This window comes from Microtus ochrogaster, chromosome 22 (assembly GCF_000317375.1).
Source record: "Microtus ochrogaster isolate Prairie Vole_2 chromosome 22, MicOch1.0, whole genome shotgun sequence".
Taxonomy (NCBI): domain Eukaryota; kingdom Metazoa; phylum Chordata; class Mammalia; order Rodentia; family Cricetidae; genus Microtus; species Microtus ochrogaster.
In genome coordinates, this window is record NC_022023.1 from 34,668,980 (window position 1) to 34,693,808 (window position 24,829).

The window sequence follows — 24,829 nt, forward strand, 5'->3', positions numbered from 1 at the left end:
GAAGAGGAGTGACAGAGACCCAGTCACCAGCCAGATGCAGAGCACCTACGATAAGAATGCCTCACTGAGAAAAGGGACCAAGCCACGTGGCTAAACATAAACAAGAATTACGGGTTAATTTAGTTGTAAAAGCTAGTTAATAAGAAGCCTGAGCTAATAGGCCAAATAATTTATAAGTTATATAAGCCTCTGTGTGTTTATTTGGGAAGGACTGTGGGACAGGGCAGGAGAGTCTGTCTACATATTCCACTTGACAGTATAACTGAACTAACTTTCTGCTGCTTGTCCCACTTTCCCACTACACATGGGGCATCAGATTTGTACTTCTTAATAAACTATCTTAGCATGAGCCATCAGCTTATGCACGATCTACTGATACTTCCCTGGTCACCTCCTCTTCAGTTTCCAATTCTCTCTCTCTCTCTCTCTCTCTCTCTCTCTCTCTCTCTCTCTCTCTCTCTCTCTCTGTGTGTGTGTGTCATAAACTGAGCTGATATAAAGTTTTGATGTTCTGCCTCGACCTTCCCATGATACACTATTGTCACCAAAAAGTCTGGGGAGTGTTCACGTTTGGGTACCAATGTGCATCTGAGAGAAATGTAAGTAATCCTAGGTGAGCCTTATTGAAATTGCTGACGTCTAGTGAATGTCAATCAGGTGGTCTAAATTGACCCGGATATGCTGGGCATCATCTCAGCTGTCAGACAGGGGAATCACTCCACTATTCTTTAAGCAATGCTAAAGATTCTGTGAATGGAAACATAAAAAATAAAAAAGGAAGCCGGGCGATGGTGGCGCATGCCTTTAATCCCAGCACTGGGGAGGCAGAGGCAGGCGGATCTCTGTGAGTTCGAGACCAGCGTGGTCTACAGAGCTAGTTCCAGGACAGGCTCCAAAGCCACAGAGAAACCCTGTCTCGAACCCCCCCCCAAAAAAAAAAATAAAAAAAAAATAAAAAGGAAGGACATGACTGGTCCCAGGTTTAGCCACCAGATTGAATAAAAACAAACAAACAAAACTAAAAAAGGAAAGGACTGCTTCTACGTCTGGTAGAGGAGAAAGTTTGCTGTTGATAAAAGGGAGGGTGTAAAGAGAGACAGGGACATCTGGGAGAGGTCAGAGTGGACATGAGTTTGGGCCATGTGAGAAGAGGAGGTCGAGGAGACAAGAGGTCAGGAAGGTAAAGGGTAGATTGAAAGAAGAAAAGCTAAACAAAACAAAGCAAAACAAAACCCGGGTTATCAGAATGGTTGGGTTATATAGGGAAGGGTAGCTCAACCCCTGGCCTGGAGAAGTTCAGGGTAGGGGGCGGGGCATGGCAGCCAAACCCTGTATGAATAGGGACAGAGGGAGGCAGGCCGAACCTGTCAGTTTAATAGACACTTCAGCCTTTTATCTTAGGTTTGAGACCTAACACCGCGGACCCAGGAGCAAGAATGAAAAATGCTTACTAAGTGTAGAAAAAGTGCAGGAATGATTTTGCAGTTCAAGCTCAAGTTCTGCTGCAACGCCAATATCTGCAGGTCCGGGACAGTATTGTGCCTGGGATGGAAGCCAGGGCTGGGAACCACTGTGCTGTGTCCCTTCGTAACACTCTGTGCCTGAGAGGCTGATCCTGTCACTCAGGCCACATTAGCCAATGATGACCTCCAGGCAGACTGCCAGGCAGAATGAAGGCGGGCACTTCCGGCCCGTCATGCTAGACACTCTCCGGCTCTGGGCTCAGGAAGACTCCTGTGTTCTTTGTGCTGTGCTGTGATCCACTGCCGGGAGCCGTGAGGACAGCGGGGCGAGCTCGGAATCCACCATGGTGAGCGAGGGCCACCGTCCCCACGCAGGGAGGAGCTGCGGGAGCCGGTGTGGAGTCCCGGGACTGTGGGAACCGGCGGCGGACGCGGTGCCGGGTGAAATCTGTGAGATCCATGAGATCCGTGATATCTATTCTACCCCATGCAGCACCCAGGTCCTGCGGCCTCTAAATAACTTTCATCTGCGGATTGAGGTTGGGGCTGCAAAGAACACGGGGATGTGGGTACTGTGCTTGGACAGTTCCTTATTGTGACGTCACCATGCAGCGTGCGCGTCTGCGCCACTTTCATCATCGCCTTGAAAGGCAGATTTGCTAAGCGACAGAGCTAGTTTCTCTAGCGTCTTCTAGAAGTTCTGCACTTGGCACTGAACATTGAGGTGTAGGATCCGACTGCAGTTAATTCTGTGCAGGGTGTAAAGTCTGTGCCATTAACACATCTGCACGGAGATGCCAGGGTGGACCAGTCATGTGTGTCATTAAGGCCAGACTTACTGGCTTTCCTGGCCTCTTGTGTTCAAATCGACACTGTTTTAATTGTTACTTTGTTTCTAAATTTTCTCTTATGTTCCGCTGAGCTGTTTATTCTTTCCCAGACAGAACAATCTTCATTGCAGTTGCACAGGAAGTTTTAAAGTCAGGTGGTGTCACTGTGTGCTATTACTCCGTCTTGTGTTGACTAGTGTTTCATTCATGATGACTTTTCGATCAATTTTCTGTTGTTGGTAGGGAGATTGTTAGACTTTTGTTAGACTTTACTGGAGTGTTGCTGAATCTATAGCTCAGATTCTGTGCTGAAATAATATTTAGGCTTCCTGTCTACAATCATGGAATTTCTCTCTGATCAAGTTTCTTGATTTCTTTAATTACATAGGTATAGTTTTGGCTACAGATATTTGTCACATTTCTCTGCATTTCTGACTTTTTTTTTTATCTATGATGACTTATAAGAGATATGAGAGTATGTGTTTTTAATTTTATTTTATTTCATGTGTATGAGTGATTTGCTTGCATGTGTGTATGTTGACCACATGTGTGTTTGGTGTCCACAGAAGACAGAAGGAGGCATCAGATTCCCTGCAGCAGCATCTAGGGGTGATTGTGTGCACCGTGTTAGTGCTGGGAACCAAACCCAGGACTTCTACAAGAGCAACAGTGGTGGTACCTGCTGAGCCATTACTCCAGTTGTAAACCTGACAGATTTCCAAAACTTTGTGTGTGTGTGCACAAGTACACACTGAAAAGCCGGTGTCAAGAGAGCTGAGGTTTGCTTAAAAATCTGTGTTTGGGGTTTGGGAATTGACTCAGTAGGGATTCTGGTTAGATTTGGTCAGCTTGCCACAAGCTAGAGTCAGACTGACCTGTAGGCAAACCTATAGGGTATTTTCTTGATTAGTGGTTGATATAATAGGGCCCATCCCACTGTGGGTGGGGCGACCCTGGGTAGGCATTTCTGAGTTCATTAAGAAATCAAGCTAAGCAAGCCTTTCTCAAGGTTCACAAGATATGTGGAAAACAAACCTATGGTGTATATAAGTTGGCAAATCTGTCCCGCACCTATTCTTCTCAGAGTGTCAGCCAGACTGGGAGATTTGAAATTACTGAAGAGACTATATCAGTTAATTCTCCAAGTGTGTGGCATGATTTCTCATTGTAATGACACATTATTTCCAGAACAGCTGCACCTTCCAGCTTTTGGGAAATTATTTTGAGACAAGGTTTGTTGACTTTCTTTGCCTTGATGCCCACAGGGCATTGACCTTGCTGTCCTCCTGATTCAACCTCTTCAATTCTTGATGAAAGGTTTGTAGCACCATACGTGTCTAAAACTCCCCATTGGAGTCACAGAGTGGGCTGTCCACTGCAGTGATAGGAAAGGTATTTGTGTGGAACACAGCTTCTCCATTGAGACCGGAATAGAAAGAATGGTTTATTGTATACATTGCGGGGGAAACTAGGCTAGGCCATAGCTAGATTAGAGGGTGTTTAGTTCTTTGACCTGTAGGTGCTTCTGTTTTAAAACAGGATCTGATTGGTCAGAGTGATCACCTTTCTGTCTATTTTTTCAGTTTGCATTAACTCATAGCCTGTGCATGAAGGAAAACCAAATCTGTGGGTGCACAATTTGGGGAGGTTACCTTGAGCCACTGAAATTTCCAATTGGGTGACTCTCTCATGTTGATCTATAGAGACCTGGTTGTCCCAGTTTAGTCAGGTGAGAGGATTGAGATGCTGAGCATATATATATATATGTATATGTATATGTATATGTATATGTATATGTATATATACACACACATATATGTGTATACACATATATATGCTCTAAGTCTCTCTATATAATATATTATATATAGATGTTTAGCTTAGCAGCCCTCAGAATCAAATGTCTGCTGTAGTCAAAAATTCAAAGACAACACAATAATATATATAATCCAGACTCTCTGTGTATTTTCCATCTTTATGTGACTTATTTTTTTCACTCTATTACTTTTTAATATTATTTTATCACCTTTACTCCTTTATGACTGTTTGTATTCTTTCTTCTCTCTCTCTTAAGCCTCTGTACATTTATCTAACTTATTTATGTGACTCATTCAGTGGTCTTTTTCAACTGAATCTGTTTTATTGTGTACCTGTAATTATTTTTTAACCAGGAGCGCTTTTTTTTTTCCCTTAATGCTAAACAGGAGTGACTGGACCAACTCTATGGCCCCGCCTGTTGGCTACGCCCCATCCAACATGGTGGAGGTATGTTCATCTCCTCTGCTAGCCATGCTCACCGCACCAGCTCCAGGGAAGCAGCAGGTCTGTGTCACCATTAAGAAACTAGTAGCATGCTGCTCACAAACCCCATTCAAGTGCATGACTTCCTAAAAGAAACAGAGCCATCTGTGCTGAACTGGGAAGCCATTCCTTAAGGAAGTCTTGCAGTTTTTACTGCTAATACGAGTCAGGAAGCCACCAGTAAACAAAAGTCCAGATACCAAGAAACTGCACTTGGCTTCTATTTTTTGTGGGCCTAGGAGCCCTCTTTTTTTCCTTAAGCTTTTTTATTAGGTCTTATGTGGATCTATGCTCCAGACGCTGGGCATCATTTTGTAGACATAGACTGCTTGTTTTTGGTTTTTTTTTTTTCCCAGCCACCCAGACCCGAATAACACACAGAAACTATATTAACTACAACATAACCAATGTCTCAGGCTTATTTCTAACTAGCTCTTCCATCTTAAATTAACCCTTTCTATTAATCTGTACATCACCCCAAAGCTGTGGCCTACCAGTAAGGTTCTGGTGTGTACTTCTCCTTCTGCAGCTCTGTGGCATCTCCTTGACTCTGCCTACTCTCTATATGTTTTCCAGCCTGGCTCTATTCTGCCCATTAACACATACAGAAGAACATTCCACATCATTTTATCATATAAGTCTTTCACTTCCTCAGGGATACTGAGAGATATTTTATACAATTTGAGGCGGTTATGAAAGATATTACTTCCTTGCTTCAGTTCCTTTGCCATTTGTTTCTAGGAGAGTTACTGATTTTGCAAGTTAACTGTGTATCTAAACTACTTTGTTCAGAGTGTTTTTCAGCCATAGGCATTTTGGGAATTTTTAGGGTCTCTTCCATATCCTATCACATCATCTGCAAATAAAAATACTTCAGTTTCTTCCTTTCCAGTTGTATCCCCTTGATCTCCTTCTGTTGTCTTATTTCTCTAGCTAAGACTTCCACCTCTCTGGTGAGCAGACAGGATGAGAGCAGAAGGCCATTTTCACATGTGTTTTTGTTTGTGTAGATTGAAGTTGGTACTTTTGGGAACCTGTTCATGGTTTTGTCAGATGCCCTGATAAAAGCACCAATGAAGCACTACTTTTGTTTCCTGCCCAAGGGCAGACTTGGGAAGTTAGGGTCCAGTGCTTGAGTGAACATCATGAGGGAGTCAAGGGAACCTGTCTCTTCAGGGCCACTGTGAGCTCAGTCTGATGTATTCTGTGTTGTTTTTCCAACATTGCTAAATTGTTTTAACGGGATTTTCTCATTCTCCACCTATAAATAGTATTTCAGAGCTATATATCTTAAGGAACTTAAGTATGAGCCATTAGCATATACAAGACATGTCAATCCCAAAATTTCTGTTTTACACGTCATTCTGATCACCTTCTCTTTTCTGATCCTAATTGTTGTTCTTGGGTGTCATAGACCAAGGTGGTTTGTGGAATGATGTTAAAAGAAATCCCACACTAGCTCAGAATTGAGAAATAGAAGGTTATTTACTTAGGGGTACACTCACAAATCATAATCCTCTGCTTAGAGAACAGAAAACAAATCCAGCAACCAGAAAGAGCAGCCAGAAAAGAGGGTGGATGCAGGCTCTGCATCAGTATATATAGTATAAGAGGCCACACCCCAGTAGGCGGGTAACCACAAGCTGTAAGACTTCCTACAGCAGTGGTTTAACCTTGTAATGTGCCCTGTCTTAAGCTTCCAAATGCTAGCATCATAAGCGAGTGCCACCACAGAAGGCTGGGAAAGTAATACAATTTTGATCACCAATGTGCAGCTGAGAGAGGTGTGAGAAAATGTAGATTAGCCTTCTTCTTATTCTACGTCATTCTCCACCCTCCATGCAACTCTTGTTGTCTCAGCGTTAAGTGAATAGATACATTGAGAACAACACAGAGAGCAGAGATGCAAGGTATCATTAATACTTCTTATTTTAGTATCATAGATTAGAGCCATGTAGGTTCTGCTTGCACCAAATAGAAAAGAATAGAATTAAGATGGTTCTGTAATAATAATACCATCACCACTCCTAGTAATGGTTGTGAGCTGTTATTATAGCATGGGAAGTTGCCTCCATCTCATCTAGAGGAAGGAGCTGCTCAAGAGCATCTATGGAAACTAATATCATCATTGGATAACATTTAGGTTTGGGAGGGGAATATATGGAAAAATACTTCTAATAATGAGACTCTGTCCCCTTGTATAAAAATGTAGCTCATACTATAATGGCACGTGTTTATCTTCCTTGTTTGTTTATGATTGGGAAAACTACTTTGAATCAATCTAGAGGATATATGTCTGGTTCCATTTTTCTTTATATACATATTTAAATGCTAGTACTCCTATTACTTTGAGCTTCTAGAGCATTTATGTACTTTGAGCCCAGATGGGTGTTTGGATTCCTGTACAGATGGAATGAATATCCACAAGAATAGCTATACAACATCTATAAGTGAATTTACAAGTCCATTAAAAAAATCCTGGTTATCATTGACTACAGAGGGAGTTTGAGGCCAGCTTAATAGAAATGACTCTTGTCTCACAGGTAAATAAATACATCAATAAATGGGTTGAAGTCCTAGGTGGTACAGATGACATGAAAACACAGGCTCCGTGCCCTTTTGTGCTCTCACATATGATGGAAGTTTCAAAATTAATATTGAAATATTTCATCATATAATATTTTGTCATGCTCCATAGGTTTGGGTTATTAGAATTCTAAATATATCTAAAGTGTATTTTATAAGAAAAGTATTTATCCTACTCATGAGAGTATAAACACATACACCTAGACAGTGGTCTCTAATAGTGTTCCACCCAGCACTGCCACCAAAATAGCTATATGTTCGTGATGAGCTAGACTTTGTGTTTTCTTGAGTATTTCTTTCAGGAATTGGGTTTGTGGAATGAGACAGATGATCAACAAGCTGAACTGCAAGGTAGGAGTAGGGACGCTGGAGCACACAGGCTTAAGTGGAAGTGTGAGGTGGGGGAGTATGGAACATACAAGCTGAATTGTAGGGCAGGACTGGGGAGTTTGAAGCACAAGGTGAACTGAAAGGTAGGGATGGGTGTAGAATGGTTCATACCTTTGTTCCTAGCACTAGGGAGCAAACTGAGGAAGGATCACTGACAAGTCCAAGAGGATGAATGACTTCCTTTATCAGTACCTAGATACATTTTAGTTTTAAAATGATATTTGTTTACTAGCTTGTATGGAAAGGGGCATGTCCATGTCATTGTCCCTCTGTGGATCCCAGAGAACAGCTTGTGGGAGTTGTCTCTCTCTACCATGTAGGTCTTAGAAATCATACAATATCAGAATTCTCAAGCCATCAGGAAGCTAGGTAGGAATTTCAAGTTTGAGGCTACAAAACCCGTCATCATTTAGCCACCTTTACACACATTTTCAGTTCACTGACTTTACTGGGCTCTCATATCCCCTAAGTGCCCTCAGTTCATCTAATCTGTCACCTCTACAATTTCAGACAGTGTTCAGTACCAGTGGGTTATTTTCTCATGCCAATAGTATTTTAAATCCTGTCTTAATCAATTTACCCAGAGTCTGGCTTTGCTTTTGACACTGTTCAAGACCCAGGCAATTCTATGTAGTAATTCGTTTCCAAACTCAACTCTAATCCTTGCATCGTCTAGATTTCAATCTTGATATGGCTTTAATATAATATAATGACTCTAATATAATAAGACAGTGGGTACCAGCATCTTGTCACTACCCTCACAGTTCAGGTTTAACTGGCAGTGACTTTTTGATAAAAATACCAGAATGTTGGTTCGTTGTGTAAATTCTTGTCTTACAGCCCCACCATTTTTTTTTTTTTTTTTTTTTTTTTTTTGATTTTCGAAACAGCTTTTTGGTTCCTGTCCTGGAACTAGCTCTTGTAGACCAGGCTGGCCTCGAACTCACAGAGATGGGCAGATTTCGCAGAGTTCTGGGTCTCTCTGTTTTAATTGTGAGTTTCAGGCCAACGAGAATACACAAGTGTAATACTGTCTCAACAACACAACCCAACAACAAACATAGAAGGGTACGCTAAGTTGGATAGGCTGGGCCAACGAGATGGCTCAGTGAGCAGTGGTGTTTGTTGGCATATGAAGCACATGGTCACCTGCATTCTGTTCCCCAAAGTCACCTAAATGCTATAAGGAGAGACTCATCAATGTTTTCTTTTGGCCCCTAAAAGCAGCATGGTATGCACATGCCCCCAATATACATCACAGAAATATATATATAGTTAGGCCAGGAACTGAAACAGGCTGACCAAGGATTCCTTCTAGGCCAGGCAGTTGTTGAAATGAGTCGGGATGTGTGTCCTTTCACCATGAATCCTGAAGATACTTAAGATCTTAAATTTTATTTATGCTTATGGGTATTTTTCCTACATGCACATGTGTGCCCCATATTTTGCAGTATCCTGAAGAAGCCAGAAGATAGTGTCACATTCTGTGGAATGGCAGTTCAGACAGTTTTGAGATACCGTGTGGATTTGAAGAATTGAAATTTGGTCCCCTGCAAGAAGATTCTGTGCTCTGCACAGGTTGAACCCTCTCTCCAGCCCTTTATTCGGGCACCCAATGCTGTATTTTTATTCCTGGGAGCAACTTAGGAATCAAAATTATTTCAAAACATTTTGTTGCAGGCTGGTTGGAAAACTTAATTCTACTTTACTTCTTACGCTGTGGCTGGCTGTGTAGCTAGGAGGGTGATTGCTGATGTCCTTCTCGCCTTTTCTTGCTCTTCGATCTTTTCTCTCGCTTTTTCTCCTATTTATTGTCTCTGCCTGCCAACCCTGCCCACCCTTTCTCCTGCCTTGCTATTGGCCATTCAGTTCTTTATTAGACCAATCTGGTATTTGAGATATGCCACATCCCACAGCTTCACAGAGTTAAACAAATGCAAAATGAAGGAATGCAACACATATTAAAATATTCTACAATAGAACTTGTTTGCCCAGATATCAACATTCTGTAACAATCAATAAATATGGCTTTGGAGAGCTACTCAAGGTTTATCCACCAGAGGCTGGACCTTCTTGCTGCCACAGGCCTAAAACTGGAGGGACTTTCTTATTTGATCATCTCACACAACACAGAACACCTGACAGTCCCTGAGTGACTTACTGCACAGCACTCAGGAAATGGTGCCCTTGTCCTCTGTTTTAAAAGTCCAGAATATGAAGGGCAGAGTATGTAAGACATTGCAGCAGGATGATGATGCCACTCAGGACTGCAGAATAGGGTCTGTCAGATGGAACATGTGAAGGCAAACCTAACATATGGACCATACCTATATAACACCAAATAAGAGTTTGACCGTGGATGGTTGTCATCCACCTGGCACCTTGTGGAGAACTCAGAAGCACATACAAGTGTCATAGGCATCGGTCAGCAGTGTAGAGACTTAGACATGACATCTGGCACCTTACCCCTTGCAGGAGTCATTCTCCGGATGGGTGCTGAACAGCCCGCTCTTGAGATCCCAGATTCTCAGACGTGAGAAGATACCACAGTCAAGTCCTCCTGTCACAAGCTCAGTGATGAGTGGGAGACAGGAGAGTAGACACGGTCTGGGTGCTGTGTACGCGTGGTCTGAGCAGGCCTGAGCAAGAGACAGACCTGTGTGTGTCCTTCTAACGGGGTGATCTGACAGATGCTTTATTCACAATTCTTGCTCATTTCATTACATATTTCTTTGCTTTCTGTCCTTTGTTTCTCTTTTCTTTGCTAACTTGGAGTAGTAATCTGTTGAATCTGTTCAACAGTAGTAATCCTTTGAATTTGTTGTTGAAAACAAAGTGTCTAAGAGGTAAGAATGTCCATGGAAAGCTATTTGTTCCTGTTTTACCCCGAGGAAGGTGTGCAGAGATAACCTGATAACTTAGCAGGAAGTTAGCTAAGAGGCTTAGCTTCCTCTTGTCGTCATGGCAGTGTGGTGAGCGAGTTCTATTTTGGTCAGTGGTTATATTACAACATAGCTGGCTAATGCATTGGCGTTTTCAGTTTTTGTGCTTTTTTTGTTTTTCATATCATTTTTCCATTTTTAAAATTCTGAGTTTGGGCCACTAAGACGTGTGTGAACACCCATGTGACAGCCACAGGACATGCATAGAATCGTAAACTCTGTATTTCTTTCTTTCTATTTTTTTTCCTGGATTTTTTTGAGACAGAATTTCTCTGTAGCTTTTTTTTATTTTTCTCTCTCTGTAGCTTTTGAGTCTGTGCTGGAACTAGCTTTTGCAGACCAGGCTGGCCTCGAACTCACAGAGATCCACCTGCTGCCTCCCTAGTGCTGGGACTAAAGGCATGCACCACCCGGCCCTGTATTTCTATATCAAAAGATAAACCACAATATCTTTCCTTTCTCTAATACAACCAGACATTTAAAGTGAGCTTCAGTGAGCTAAGGGCCAATGAATATGGGTTACTGGTCTGTAGTTACATTAGGTCATACCTTCCCTGTGTCTGTCTATTTTAGTTCCCAGGTTCAGGCCTAAGTGCTGTGGAGGTTGGAGCATGATCCTGTATTCATTCCAAATGTCAGACTCAGGAGGGGTTTGAGGACGATGGAGTGGAAGGACTTTGGGGCCCGACGAGACCTTAATTTTAATGGGTTCATTTTCCAGAGACTCCATTTGGCAGCATCTGCAGCTTCTGCTTTCTTGACCTGGGTGTGGTGCGTTCACGGTAAAATACCAGCTATTTTCACTGCTGTAGGAGTGGAGAGAATCACCATGTAGGGTCCTTTCCAGGTTCTAGTGTCCTTGCCTACTCACCTGGCCCAGATGGTATCGTTGGGCTGGAACATGGGGAAACTGGTGGTTGACTCGGAGGTCAGCTGGGTCTCACGGCAGTCCAATCATTATGGAGGACTGGAGTGCCTGTGTTGCCTTGAGAAAGCAAGGGTTAGACAGCTCTGAGCCTGGGAAACAGTGGGGAGGTTTCTCAAACATAATCTCATAGGGGTAAATCTCTCCCCATAGTTCCGAAGTCATTTCAGTTAGTGAAACTGCTGATGCTCCAAGGTACCTGGTTTCATTATACATTTTTCTGACTGTCATGGATGAGTATCTGTGTCATCTGGTAAGAGAGCAGCTGGATTGATGTTGGTGGGTTTCTCAAATTAGAGTCAGGTGGGCCAGTATTAAGGGTGTGGTGCTGGGTCCTACACAGGCATTAGACAGTCAGTGTTTTGGTGCTCCTCAGAGGAAAACACATGTCATGATGTGCTGTCAATATAAGATCTTGACCAAGAGTTAAATTGTTTGTTTGCTTTCTTTAAACTAGCAGTACCTGCGATTGCTGTTAGGCAGGCAGGCTAACCTACAGAGTTCAGTTTTTTGGACAGATATGTTATAGGGCATTTTCGTGGCCCCAAAGCTTGAGTTAAATCCTCTTTTACCTTTTGTTTCGTGGACAAACAGATGAAAAGGTTTTGAGACATCTGGAAATTCTGGCTGGTGCAGAAGTCAGAACTGTTTTTAAAGCTTCAAATGCCTTTTGTTTAGAAAGTCCAGATTAAGGACCCAGTGCCCACCTTTATGCTGGTGTGTAGACACTTCATCATCCCCACAATCTCTAATATCCAGAGGCAACAATAGCCAGTTGCACCTAGGGCCTCTTGAGCCTGTTTCTTAGTATTGGTGTTGGGTTCTAAAGGATGGCCGCAATCCCGCTCTCAGGCGCTCATTTCAGTATTTCTCTGTTTACCGTTTGTCTGGATGGCCTGTCCATCGTTTAGAGTGGGGTCTTCACATCTCCTATGATCAGTGTGTGAGGCTCAGTAGTTGACTTATGATGCAGTAGTGTTTCTTTTACAAGCGAGGGTGCCCTTTGTTTGGGGAGCAGCTGTTAGAAATTGAAATGTCATCATGGTATATTTTTCCTTTGACGAATATGCAGTGTCTGTCCCCATCTCCTTTCGATTAATTTTGGTTTGAAGAGTCTCACATGCATTTTATATGCTTATGGGTATATTGGGTGAACAATGAGGCCACATTTCCCCCTCTGAGGGCTACGGATCAAACCCAAACACTTCACACATGATATGCAAATATTCTGCCACTGAGTGATATTTTGTTAGAGAATTTCCTTGAGCTAGGCATGGTGACTAACAGTTGCAATCCCCGCACTTGAAAGCTAAAGCAGAAGGATCACCACCAGCTTGAGGCCAGACCAGACCATAGACCAAGACCATGCTCCAAAACCACAAAACAATAATGGCATTATAGGATCAAGGTCTCACCAGGGAGCATGGTGTGCAATTCAACAGTGTGTTGTTGAGAAATAAAATGCAATTTTCCTAGGCCAATAGGAGACCAAGTGGTGATGTCTGTTACATGGTCAGACTTGCCACTTGCTAGAGTTAAAAGATTTTAAAATGAGCATGTCACTTCTACTACAATTTTCTTAGGCCAATAGGAGACCAAGTGGTGATGTCTGTTACATGGTCAGACTTGCCACTGGCTAGAGTTAAAATATTTTAAAATGAGCATTGTCATTTCCACTTTATTTTTGCCCCTCAAGAAGTTGTCATTCACCTCTGTATAAAGTCTGGTTTAATTAGTACATTGAATTGACACCATGAGGGCACACACCTCTCATGCTACTATTTTGGAGGCAGAAACTGGAAGTTCAAGCCTTCTTCCAAGATAAATATGTCTTCTGCTGTTAATAACATTAAGATACAGAAGCTACATTGTACTTGAAGTGTTCCTGGGGCTGGGAAGATGGCGCAGTGTAAAGTGTGCACATGAAATTTGCAGAAGATAGAGTTTATTTCCCATCCCCAGCTTGCCATTTTTATCAACTGTGAATGAAATCCATACCTAGTCCAGATTTGTGGCTTTTCATAATCCTCTAGTAACTTGTGTCCCATATGTTTTTCTCTTCTTTCTCCTGGGACATTCTTTGTGATTCTTTTTGTGTTTTGTTGTGTGTGTGTCTGTGTGTGTTCCAGTAAAGATTTATTCATCTTTTTTCATTTCATTTTATACTTCAACCACTGCTTTCTCTCTCTTACCCCTCCTCCTACCCCCTATGCCTCCCCCCAGCCCACTCCCATCTACTCCTCCCAAAGGTAAGGCCTCCCATGGAGTGTCAACAAAGCCTGGCACATTAACTTGAGGCAGGACCAAGCCTGTGCACCTGCATCAAAACTGAACACAGCATCCCACCATAAGGAATGAACTTCAAAAATCTGGGCTATGCACCAGGAATAGAACCTGGTCCCACTGTCCGGGGCCTCACAGATAGACCAAGTTACACAACTGTCTCCCATATGCAGACAGCCTATTTCGGTTCCATGTGGGCTCGACAGCTGTCAGTCTAGAGTTCGTGAGTTCCCATGAGCTTGGTTTAGCTGTCTCTGTAGATTTTCCTGTCGTGAGCTTAACCTCCCTTACTCATACAGTCCCTCCTCTCTCTCCTCGACTGGATTCCTGGAGTTCGGCCTGGCGCTTGGCTGTAGATCTCTGCATCTGGTTCTATCGGTTACTGGATGAAGGCTCTATGATGACAGTTGGAGTATTTACCAATCCGATTACAGTAGAAGGTCAGTTCAGGCACTCTCTCCACTATTGCTAGGAGTCTTAGCTGGGGCCATTCTTGTCGATTCCTGGGATTTTCCCTAGCAACCCCATAATGAATGGCCCCCTCTGTCAAGATATCCCTGTCATTGCTCTCTCACTCCATCCCTCTCCCAACTCAACGATTCCATTCCCTCATGTTTTCATCCCCCATGCCCTCTCCTCTGCTACCCCTCTTTCCCCCAGTTTATCCAGATCTCATCTAATTTCCCTTCTCAGGGTGATCCATGTGTCCCTGTTAGGGTCCTACTTGTGACCTAGCTTCTCTGGAGCTGTGAATTGTAGTCTGGTTATCCTTTGCTTTACATCTGATATCTACTTATGAGTGAATACATACCATGTTTGTCTTTCTGAGTCTGGATTACCTCATTCAGGATGTTTTTTCTAATTCCATCAACCTGTCTTCAAATTTCATGATGTCATTGTTTGTTTGTTTTTTCAGCTGAGTAATACTTCATTGTGTAAATATACCACATTTTCTTTAACCATTCCTCAGTTGAGGGGCATCTAGGTTGTTTCCAGTTTTTGGCTATTATGAATAATGCTGCTTTGAACATTCCTGAGCAAATGTGCTTGTGGTATAATTGAGCATCCTTTGGGTATATGCCTAGGAGTGGTATCATTGGGTTTTGAGGTAGACTGATTCCCAATTTTCTGAGAAGTAATCATACTGATTCCCTAAGTGGCTGTACAAGTTTTCACTCCTACCAGCAGCACTCTTATAGCACATTATCTCCAATATATGCTGTCCTCGGTAGTTTTTAATCTTAGCTATTCTGACAGGTATAAGAATGGCAACTCAAAGGGTTGTTTTGATTTGTATTTCCCTGAAGATTAAGGATGTTGAGCAATTCCTTAAATATCTTTTGGCTATTTGAGATTCTTCTATTGAGAAATTATGTTTAGATCTGTACCCCATTTTTCTTTAAGGGAATCTTTCATTTCCTCTTTTAAGGTCTCTATCGTCATCATAAAGTTTTTTTAAGGTTGTTTTTTTCTGCTTCTGCGTTGGGATGTTCAGGTCTTCCTGTTTTAGAACTAGGTTCAGGGGGTGCCATATTGTTATTTAGGTTTCTGGATGTATTCTTGCAGTGGTGTCTACTCATTTCTTCCTCCAGTTGGTGCAGACAGTGTCTTTGCTTCTTGGTCTCATCAGTGTAGGCAGTGTACGCTCTTGGTCCAATCAGTGTAGGAGGTGTCTGTGTTCTAGGGTTCCCCTGAGGTCACAGGAGATGGATGGGTTTGGGGACAGAGTGGGACTTGTAGTTTACAGGATCCAGTGTGGGAGCTGGTGGAGTAGCCAGCCCACAGAAGTCTTTTCTGTTGGCAAGGTAGTGTGGCCATGATTGGTGGGGGAGGGGCACAGGGTATGCTCAGGGTGTAGGATCTAGAGACTGAACTATCCATCTTGGAGGTCAGTCACTCACCTCTTGGTCCATTTGGTGCAGGTGGTGTCTGCTTCTCAGGGAACAGTGGAAGTGGCGGGCGTTGGGTGGATTTGGGGCCAGATAGGAAGTGGTGGTAGAGCAGCCTGCTCACAGGAGGCTTTTCTGCTGGCTGGCAAGTGTTTGCAATTGGAACTTGTCTGCCTGATATTTACTGAAGTCAGAAGAGAGCACTGGATTCTCTTGACCTGATGATAGGAATAGTTGCTGCTGAGAACTGATCTAGGACCTCTTCAAAAGCAACAGGTGATCTTATGTGTTGACACAACTTTATATAGTCCATCATTTTTATTTTTTATTTTTTTAGGCTCAGTATTGACTAATTTTTTGAGAACTCTTTGATCTGTCACTCAGTAACTTACTAGAAATACATTTATTCCTAGAAATTATTAGCCTTACCGTTTACTAGGAGTCAATTCAGTTTATGATTGAGAAGTACCGAACTGGAGTGAATGTTTTAACTCTATGCAGGAGTTTTGAGTGAACCTCTGAGTGTTTTCTATTTGCTAGTCTATTTGAGACAAGGTCTTACTGTGTATCTCTGACTGTCCTGGAAATCTGTGCACAGACCAGGCTGGCTTGGAAATCAAAGAGTATCACTTGTCTTTGCCTCCTGAGCTTTGGGATTAGAGGTTGGCACCCCATCAACCTTTAATCTGTCTTTTTTTGAAGTTAATTATTTTGATTAAATTTTGCTGATGTATACTAAATAGCACTAATCTATTTGCATGTCTCTCTGTATATCTTACTAGGCATTTTTTTCCGGCAATGCCCTAATCTATTTTGTGTCCACAGAAGTAGAAGGCATGAGTCTCCTTTTCTGTTTCCTTTTAAAATGTGTGGGGACTGCGTTCACTATTTTAAGACCTTATCATAGTATACATTGAACATGATAAATTATGTAAATATATTCTCAATGAAACGTACTTTTGTAATGCAGTCGGTCTCAACATTTCTATTATGTACATATACGGGATACTTTAGGAGGCCGTGACCTATGAGGATGTGCATGTGAACTTCACGCATGAAGAGTGGGCTTTGCTGGATCCTATCCAGAAGAATCTGTACAAAGATGTGATGCTGGAAACCTATTGGAACCTCATTTCTATAGGTAGGAATGAGCTTTCTGTTACTTTTTAACTTAAGGGGAAAAGCCTTTCTTGGGGATTGGTGCTCTTCTGTTATATTAAATGTGAAAGAAGAAGAATCTAATGAATAAATCAGGCATTGTTCAAAGACTCACAAAAAATAGCAATTTCAATTGTGCCTAATTTCCAGTAATGTATCACATACATTTTCTGATACTCTGTTTTAGGTTGCAAATGGGAAGACCACAATATCGAAGAACATTGTCAAAGTTCTAGAAGAAATGGAAGGTAATTTTCATGTGCAAGCTGATACATATGTACCTTTGAAGAAAAGTTAATGTACCCTGAACTTTAAAAAAAAAGCAACAGTATAAATTGGCACAGCTGTGTGATGGCTATTACATTCTCAGAACACCATGTATCCCAATGTCAGGAAGCTGAACACTGTGTGGAAAGTATTCTTTTATGGATAAGAAAGGAAACAATGCTAAAACAGATGTCACAATTTTTATCAGCCATACGAGAGGCATGTTGTAGAATTGTTATGCTATTCAATCATCATTTAAGGTATACACATTTGTTGTAATGATAAGAGCGGCGGGGCTGCGTCCCCAGCACCCCGCTGCCGGCAAGGCTAGCTTTACCCGAAATAATTACACGGAAACTGTATTCATTTAAACACTGCTTGGCCCTTTAGCTCTAGCCCTTACTGGCTAATTCTGATATCCCAATCAACCCATCTCTAATAATCTGTGAGCACCGGTCTTAGTGAGCACCGGTCTTACCGGGAAGATTCTAGCCTACGTCCATCCTGGGTCAGAGCTTCATCACGTGTGTCTGCCTGGGAGAGGGGAGGATGTCGTCTCTCTGAGGCGTCTGCCCCCGAGAGGAGAGCTGTCCAGTCTGCGCTTACTTCCTCTTCCTCCCAGCATTCTGTTCTGTTTACTCCTCCCACCTATGTTTTAACCTATGAGGGCCAGCCAAGCAGTTTCTTTATTTTTTTAACCAATGACCTTCCTCCATCACACATTGATAAGGGGATTAGAGTATGTCCAAGGACTTTTATAAGCAAATCTTTCATATTAAAGCTAGTGGTCCTCATACACTTATATTGAGTGACTTACCATAGTTTAGTGAGAGGAGCACTTTAGGAGAGACAAGGAATTTTTCTTGGTGTAGAATCCTGAATCCATATACCATGTCTGAGGCACGGAATGTTAGACTATATGAATGTAAAGTGAAAAACCTTTTATTTGCTATTATTCCTTTAATAGGCATATCAACTGTCACTCTGGATACAAGCCATATGAGCATCAGGGATATGGAAAGAAGCAGTATACCTCTTTTCCTCCTGGAACAGTTAGAAGATATGTTGTAGTCCCCACTGCGAGAAGACATGATGGCTGTGATACAAGTTTACACTCTCACTTTGGAGAAAACCCTTATGAGAACAAAGAATATGGAAATCCATCTGTCTGTCCTGGCTCACTTTGCTCATGCAGTGTGACTCACAGTGTATGTTATACATGCAATCAGTGTTGTAAAACTCTGAGTTATTCCAGTTCTTTTCAAAGACATGAAAAAACTCCTATGGGAATAGGAATTGATAAGCTTGATCTTTGTACTAAGGACTTTAGCCATCCCATGTATCTTCAAACACACAAAACAACCAATAATGAAGAAGAGCTCTATCAATGTAATCAGCATGATACAGCCTTTAGATATGATTCTTCTTTGAAAGTACACCAAAGAACTCATTTGGAAGAAAAACCCTATGAATATAATCAAAGTGATAATGTCTCTGCATGTCACAGTCTTCATCAAGTACATAGAACTCATTTTGATGTGAAAAAGTATGAATATCACCAATATGATAAAGCCTTTGCAAGTCCCAGTTATCTTCAAATATATAAAAGAATTTATACTGGAAAGAAACCCTATGTATGTACACAATGTGATAAAGCCTTTTCATGTTCCAGTTATCTTCAGATTCATAAAAGAATTCATACTGGAGAGAAACTCTATGAATGTAATCAATGTGGTAAAACCTTTATACAAAAGAGTCATCTTCACAGACATGAAAGGAGTCATAGTGGGGAGAAACCCTATGAGTGTAATCACTGTGGTAAAGCCTTTGCACACAAGTACAAGCTTCTCATTCATGAAAGAATTCATACTGGAGAGAAACCCTATGAATGTAGTCTATGTGGTAAAGCCTTTGCAGAGAAGTGCAATCTTCTTAGTCATGAAAGAAGTCATACTGGAGAGAAACCCTATGGTTGTACTCAATGTGGTAAAGCCTTTGCACAGAAGAGTGATCTTCGCAGTCATGAAAGAATTCATACTGGAGAGAAACCCTATGAATGTAATCAATGTAATAAAGCCTTTGCACAGAAGAGTAATCTTCGAAGTCATGAAAGAGTTCATACTGGAGAGAAACCCTTTGAATGTAAGCAATGTGGTAAAGCCTTTGCACAGAAGAGTAATCTTCTTAGTCACGAAAGAAGACATACTGAAGAGAAACCCTATCTATGTAATCAACCTGCTCAATCCTTTGCACTGGAGAAGAATTTTCTCATTCATACTAGTAATGCAGAAGAGAGACCTTATGAATGTAAGCAATGTGGCAAAACATTTGCAAGGAAGAGTCATCTTCTCAGTCATGAAAGAATTCATACTGGAGTGAAACCCTATGAATGTAATCAATGTGGTAAAACTTTTGCGTGCAACAGTAACCTTCGCAGGCATGAAAGATGTCATACAGGAGAGAAACCTTATGAATGTAATCAATGTGATAAAGCATTTGCACGTAAAAGTCATCTTCAGAGTCATGAAAGGTGTCATACTGTACCCTACACATATAATCAGTTTGGTAGAGACTTTGCATGTAGCAGTCCCATTCATATAAAAGAAAGAACTTCTACTGGAGACAAACCCTATGAATGTAATCAATACAGTGAAGACTTTGCACAAGACAGTCCTCTTCACAATCTTGACAGAAATCATATGCAACAAAAACCCAGTGAATGTAATCAGTGCGGCAAAGTCTTTCCCTGTTGCATTGTTCTTCAAAATCATGAAAAATTTCACAATGGTGAAAATCCCCATGACCCTAATCAATGAGGCCAAGCCTTACATTCCACATACATTTTTTTTTCACCATGCTAGCTCACCAGTGCTTGAGAAAGGTTAGTAGAGCCACTCCTTAGTTAAAAGATTGTCTCTTTTCAAGTAAACATATTGCATTCCAAGAATACAGAAAGACATGATATTTTGAATAATAAAATGAATTGAAACTGCGAGTTATACTGTCATTCATTATTCGGGGGTCATGTTACTTTATTCTGAGGATGAAATACTTACTCCTGTCATATTCTCAACAACACAAAAGAATGGCAGAGAATTTTATCAGTTAATGTGATTGCTGCTAACCCTGATTACCTGATACTGAGTTTCAGGGTGGCCTTAGTTATATAGTGAGATATTTTCTCAAGAAAAATCCAAAAAGGGAATCTGGAAAGATGGCTGCATTTCCACAGGACCCAAGTTTAATTCTTAGCACTCACATAGAAGTTCACAGCTATCTGTAAGTCCAGTTCTAGGGGATCCAACAGCTTCATATAGAAATGCATTCAGTCAAAACACTTTTTCATGTAAAAGACAAAAGTATATGTCACTTTGTGATTTTTTTCCCCATAGTATAATGTGGATTCATTTCTGCTCTGCTAAGTCATTTGTGGGGGTCATTCACTTCAAGAGAATTATGTTAACAGTTAAAATAAGCAATGTGCGGAGTCCATTTACAAAAGGATTGAAATCCACTCATTCTTTCCCTGTACAAGTAGCAGGGACTTTCGTCACCTGCAAGTGATGTAAGGCAGAAGAAATAAAGAGGCAGGGATACCTTCATTTTCTGCATTATAATGACATCTTTGGAAGCTGGAGAGTTGACTCAGTAGCACTGCTGCTGTTGGTCGTACAATTTTGGTTCCTAGCACCCATATCAGGTGAACCAGATGTGCCTGTAAATCCTGGTTTGGAGGTCTGATGCACTTGCATGCCTTCCTTGTGCGCCCGGTATGTTAATGGAATAAAGGCAGATATGTACATATGCATACACATATATCTGTATGTATGTATATGTATGTAATAGAGAAGAGAGAGACTATATTTCAAAAAAATTTTCTTTATGTAGATGCCATTTTTTTTTTCTTAAAATCACTTTTCTTCATGTGTATTGTCGGAACACTGTCCTGGATTGAAGTCATGTAAAAACGAGAATTTTGAGTGCTTATGCTTGCACATCAAGAAAACAGAAGAAGGTAATTGTTACTTCAGATTTTTCAAAGCAGAATTGTTCTTGGAAAGTGTTTTTATGTTCCTCACAATATAGCAGTTAGGAGTGAGTTTACTTCATACTACCCATTATTGTTTGTTGTTTTTGTTCAATTAAACTATGTTTTATATGTCTTCATGGAAAAATACGTTTTTGTCCCATGTGGATTGTTCTTTCATTGTATACAGTTTCAGCACACTAGAACTTTTCTCACGTAATCTTTCTTAACCCTCCCAGTATAAATTATTTGTGGTCTGAATAAAGTAGGCTCTTCCATGAGTCTTTAGTGTGCCTCATTTACAGGGGTGACAAGTGGCTCTTGAACAGGGACCAGAAATTGGCTAAATGATGAGAGAGTAAGGACTCTCAGAGAAAGAGGTAAGGAGTAATAGTGCAGAAATCAGAAAGGCTTTGCCTTATCTTGGACAAAGGCATCACTTTAAATGTAAGAATGAGCACAAATATTAAAAGCACAACTATTATACATCATGTGAATTGGTTTTAACTCCTGATTTCCCGAAGATGTCGATTCAGGTGAAGAAGTATGGGACAGTTCAGAAGGAAAATGAAAAAAAAAAAAAACATATAAAGAAGTGGAAAAAATCCCTGTTCAATTTTGGGTCACTTGGTCATTAACTTGGATTGTTGCCACAATAATTAAGGAAGATATTAATCTTGAGGAAGTGATACCAAATTCTTGAAATGAATATAAACTTCATGACTAAACTTTAAAATTGATAAAAGAGGCAAAGATGAATTTTTATTTGTTCAGGCAAAATCGAGAGCAAAGTCGCACCGACATGGGCACAGGTGGCAGTTCCCTCAGCTCTCTTACTGGAGCCTCCTTCGATGCAGATCCTTTGTTTTCTGATAAAGATCCTGAAGTGTTGGTTGAGTAATTTACTCATCAATCTAATCTTGAGTTTTCTTCATTTTGATGAGGATGTAGGAGAGTCTGTTGGAAAGTTAACCTTATTTACCAATTCCTTCCTGACCTCATGAACTATGATTGTTATTTCTAGTGTAATTTCAGCAAAATGAAAATGTTTAACCTCTAATTATGCATTAAACACTCTGTTTAAAATCATAGAAGGATAGATGGCACTGGACTGTCTTTCTTCAGAGTTTTACATGAATGATATATTACCTTTCCATGCCTATGTGTCATAACTTTGAAGAGATCTCAGTCGCCTGTGTCTTCCACAAAATATCACATTGGTGAACTATTTTGGTAGTATTATTTTTATTGGACCATTTGAGTAGGTGGTAACAACCACTTTGAACTCATTGGTAACAATATGGCTAGGATGGTTCATAAATCCAACCAAAATTCAAGAGCCTTCCACCTAATTAAAATTAGGGGAGCCTCTGTGGGAGCAAGACCAAACCAGGGAAATCTGTGGGAACAGGCCCAAGCCAGGGACCTCCTCTACCAGAGCAGGCCAGAGACAGTGACCTCCACAGGAACAGGAGGAGCAGGTATGAGGGAGTGATAGCCAAGGGAGCAGGCCTGAGCCAGAGACCTTTGTGGTACCAGTCCCAAGCCAGGTACCTCTGTAGGTGTAGGCCTGAGCCAGGGACATTCCCTGGAACAGGCTCAAACCAGGGACCTCCACCAGAGAAGGCCTGAGCCAGCAACATCTGCCAGAGCAGGCCCTTGGCAGCAACCACCACAAGAACAAGTACAAGGGATTGACCACCAAGGGAGCAGGCCCAAGTCAGAGACCTCTGTGGAACCAGGCATGAACCAGGAACCTCTGTGAAAACAGGCCAGAGCCAGTGAACTCCACCGGAGCAGGACCAAGACAGTGACTTATGCCTGAGTAGGTGCAAGGCAGCAACCTCAGCAGTAGCAGCCCCAAGCAAATGACCTCCATGGGAGCTGCCAAAATGACCTCTGGGATTGCAGAGTGACCCCTGGGAGTATCAAGCAGCTTCCAGGAACAGTGAGTGACCTCCAGGATAACTGGAACAGTGACCCTGATTGCACCATGAAGAGAAACCATCTGAACCATGGGACCACTGGCATCTGAAAGACTGATCACAAGAGACACAGCCCCAACTAAACCAATCAGAGGAAAAGATGGGTAGACCGGGTAAGAACACACCCAGCACCACATAGAGCAACATAACAACAAAAACTAGTGGCTCTATGACAGCAAGACTTTGAACACCCCAATGTAGATGAAGCAGAAGATAATGGCCTAAAAAATAGGAAAGTGTTTGAGGCACTTAAAGAAGAAATGAAAGATTCTTTCAAAGAAATTGAGAAAAAGACAAATTAAAAATTGGAAGAAATCAACAAATCCCTTGAAGAAAACCAAGTAAAAGCAATCAAACAAATGAAAGAAATGATTCAAGACTTGAAACTGAAACAGACAATAAAGAAAGCACAAACCGAGGGAACTATACAAATGGAAATATGAGAAAATGATCAGAAACCACAAATGCAAGCATTAACAGTAGAATACCAGAGATGGAAGAATCTCAAGTGTTGAAGATAGAATAGAGGAAATAGACTCATTGGTCAAAGAAAACAATAAATCTAACAAAATAAATCTTAACATAAAATATCCAGGAAATGTGTGACACCATGAAAAACCAAACCTAAGAATAAAAGGAATAGATGAAGAAGTCCAAATCAAAACCACAAAAAATATATTCAACAAAAACAAAGAAGAAAACTTTCCCAACCTAAAGAAAGATATGCATATGAAGATACAAGAAGCTTACAAAACAACAAATAGACTGGATAAAAAAAGTCTCCACATAATAACCCAAACTGTAAACATATAGAATAAAGAAAGAATATTAAGAGCTGCAAAGGAAAAAGGCCAAGTAACATATAAAGGCAAACCCATCAGAATAGCACCTGACTTCTCAGTGGAAACAATGAAAGCCAGAAGGTCCTGCTCACATTATGCAGACATTAAGAGGCCATGGATGCCAGCCCAGACTACTATACCCAAGAAAATTTTGAATCACCATAGGGGCGGGCAAAACAAGATGTTGCATGACAGAACCAGATTTAACCAATATCTAGCCACAAACTCAGCCTTACACAAAGTACTGGAAGAAAATTCCACAAAAACACAGACAATAGATGGTCTCACAGCAGCATATCCCAAAGAAGTGTAAAAACACACAATAACATCACCACTAACAAAAAAAACAGGAATAATATAACAGGTATAACTAGAAATCACTGGTAATTAATATCCCTTAATAGAAACGGACTCAACTTACCTATAAAAAGACACGGGCTAACAGATTGGATACATAAACAGAATCCATTCTGCTGCATGCAAGAAACATACCTCAACCTTTGAGACAGACATTACCTCAGAGTAAAGGGTTGGGAAAAAAATTTCCAGTCAAATGTATCTAAGAAACAAGCTTGTGTAGCTATCCTAGTATCTAACAAAATAGACTTTAAACTAAAGTCAATCAAAAGAAACAAAGAAGGACATTTCATATTGCTCACAGAAAAAATCATCAAGAGGAAATCTCAATACAGAACATCTCTGCCCCAAATACAAATACCCTCATATGTAAAAGAAACACTACCAAAGTTTAAATTGTACATTAAACCCCACACAATAATAGTGGAAGACTTTTAGCACACCACTCTAAACACTGGACAGTTATGCCAGACAACGTTAACAGAGAAATAAGGGAGCTAACAGATGTTATGACTCAAATGAACTTAATAGACATCTATAAACATTCCATCCCAACATCAAAGAATATACCTTCTCAGCACCTC

At 41.1% G+C, this 24,829-nt stretch overlaps 1 protein-coding gene across 2 annotated transcripts; it reads left to right on the forward strand.

Moving 5' to 3' along the window:
• The first annotated feature begins 1,675 nt into the window (after window positions 1-1,675).
• On the forward strand, window positions 1,676-23,298 carry LOC106144051 (zinc finger protein 431-like). 2 transcript variants are annotated; one of them, XM_013350243.2, is made up of 4 exons: window positions 1,676-1,810; window positions 16,624-16,750; window positions 16,955-17,015; window positions 18,002-23,298. In XM_013350243.2, the coding sequence occupies exons 1-4, from the start codon at window positions 1,808-1,810 to the stop codon at window positions 19,848-19,850; spliced, it is 2,040 nt and encodes a 679-aa protein (XP_013205697.1). In that variant the 5' UTR covers window positions 1,676-1,807; the 3' UTR covers window positions 19,851-23,298. The 2 variants fall into 2 exon arrangements, with proteins under 2 accessions (XP_013205697.1, XP_026640122.1); XM_026784321.1 differs by lacking the exon at window positions 1,676-1,810 and adding an exon at window positions 13,939-14,160.
• Window positions 23,299-24,829: the final 1,531 nt, after the last annotated feature.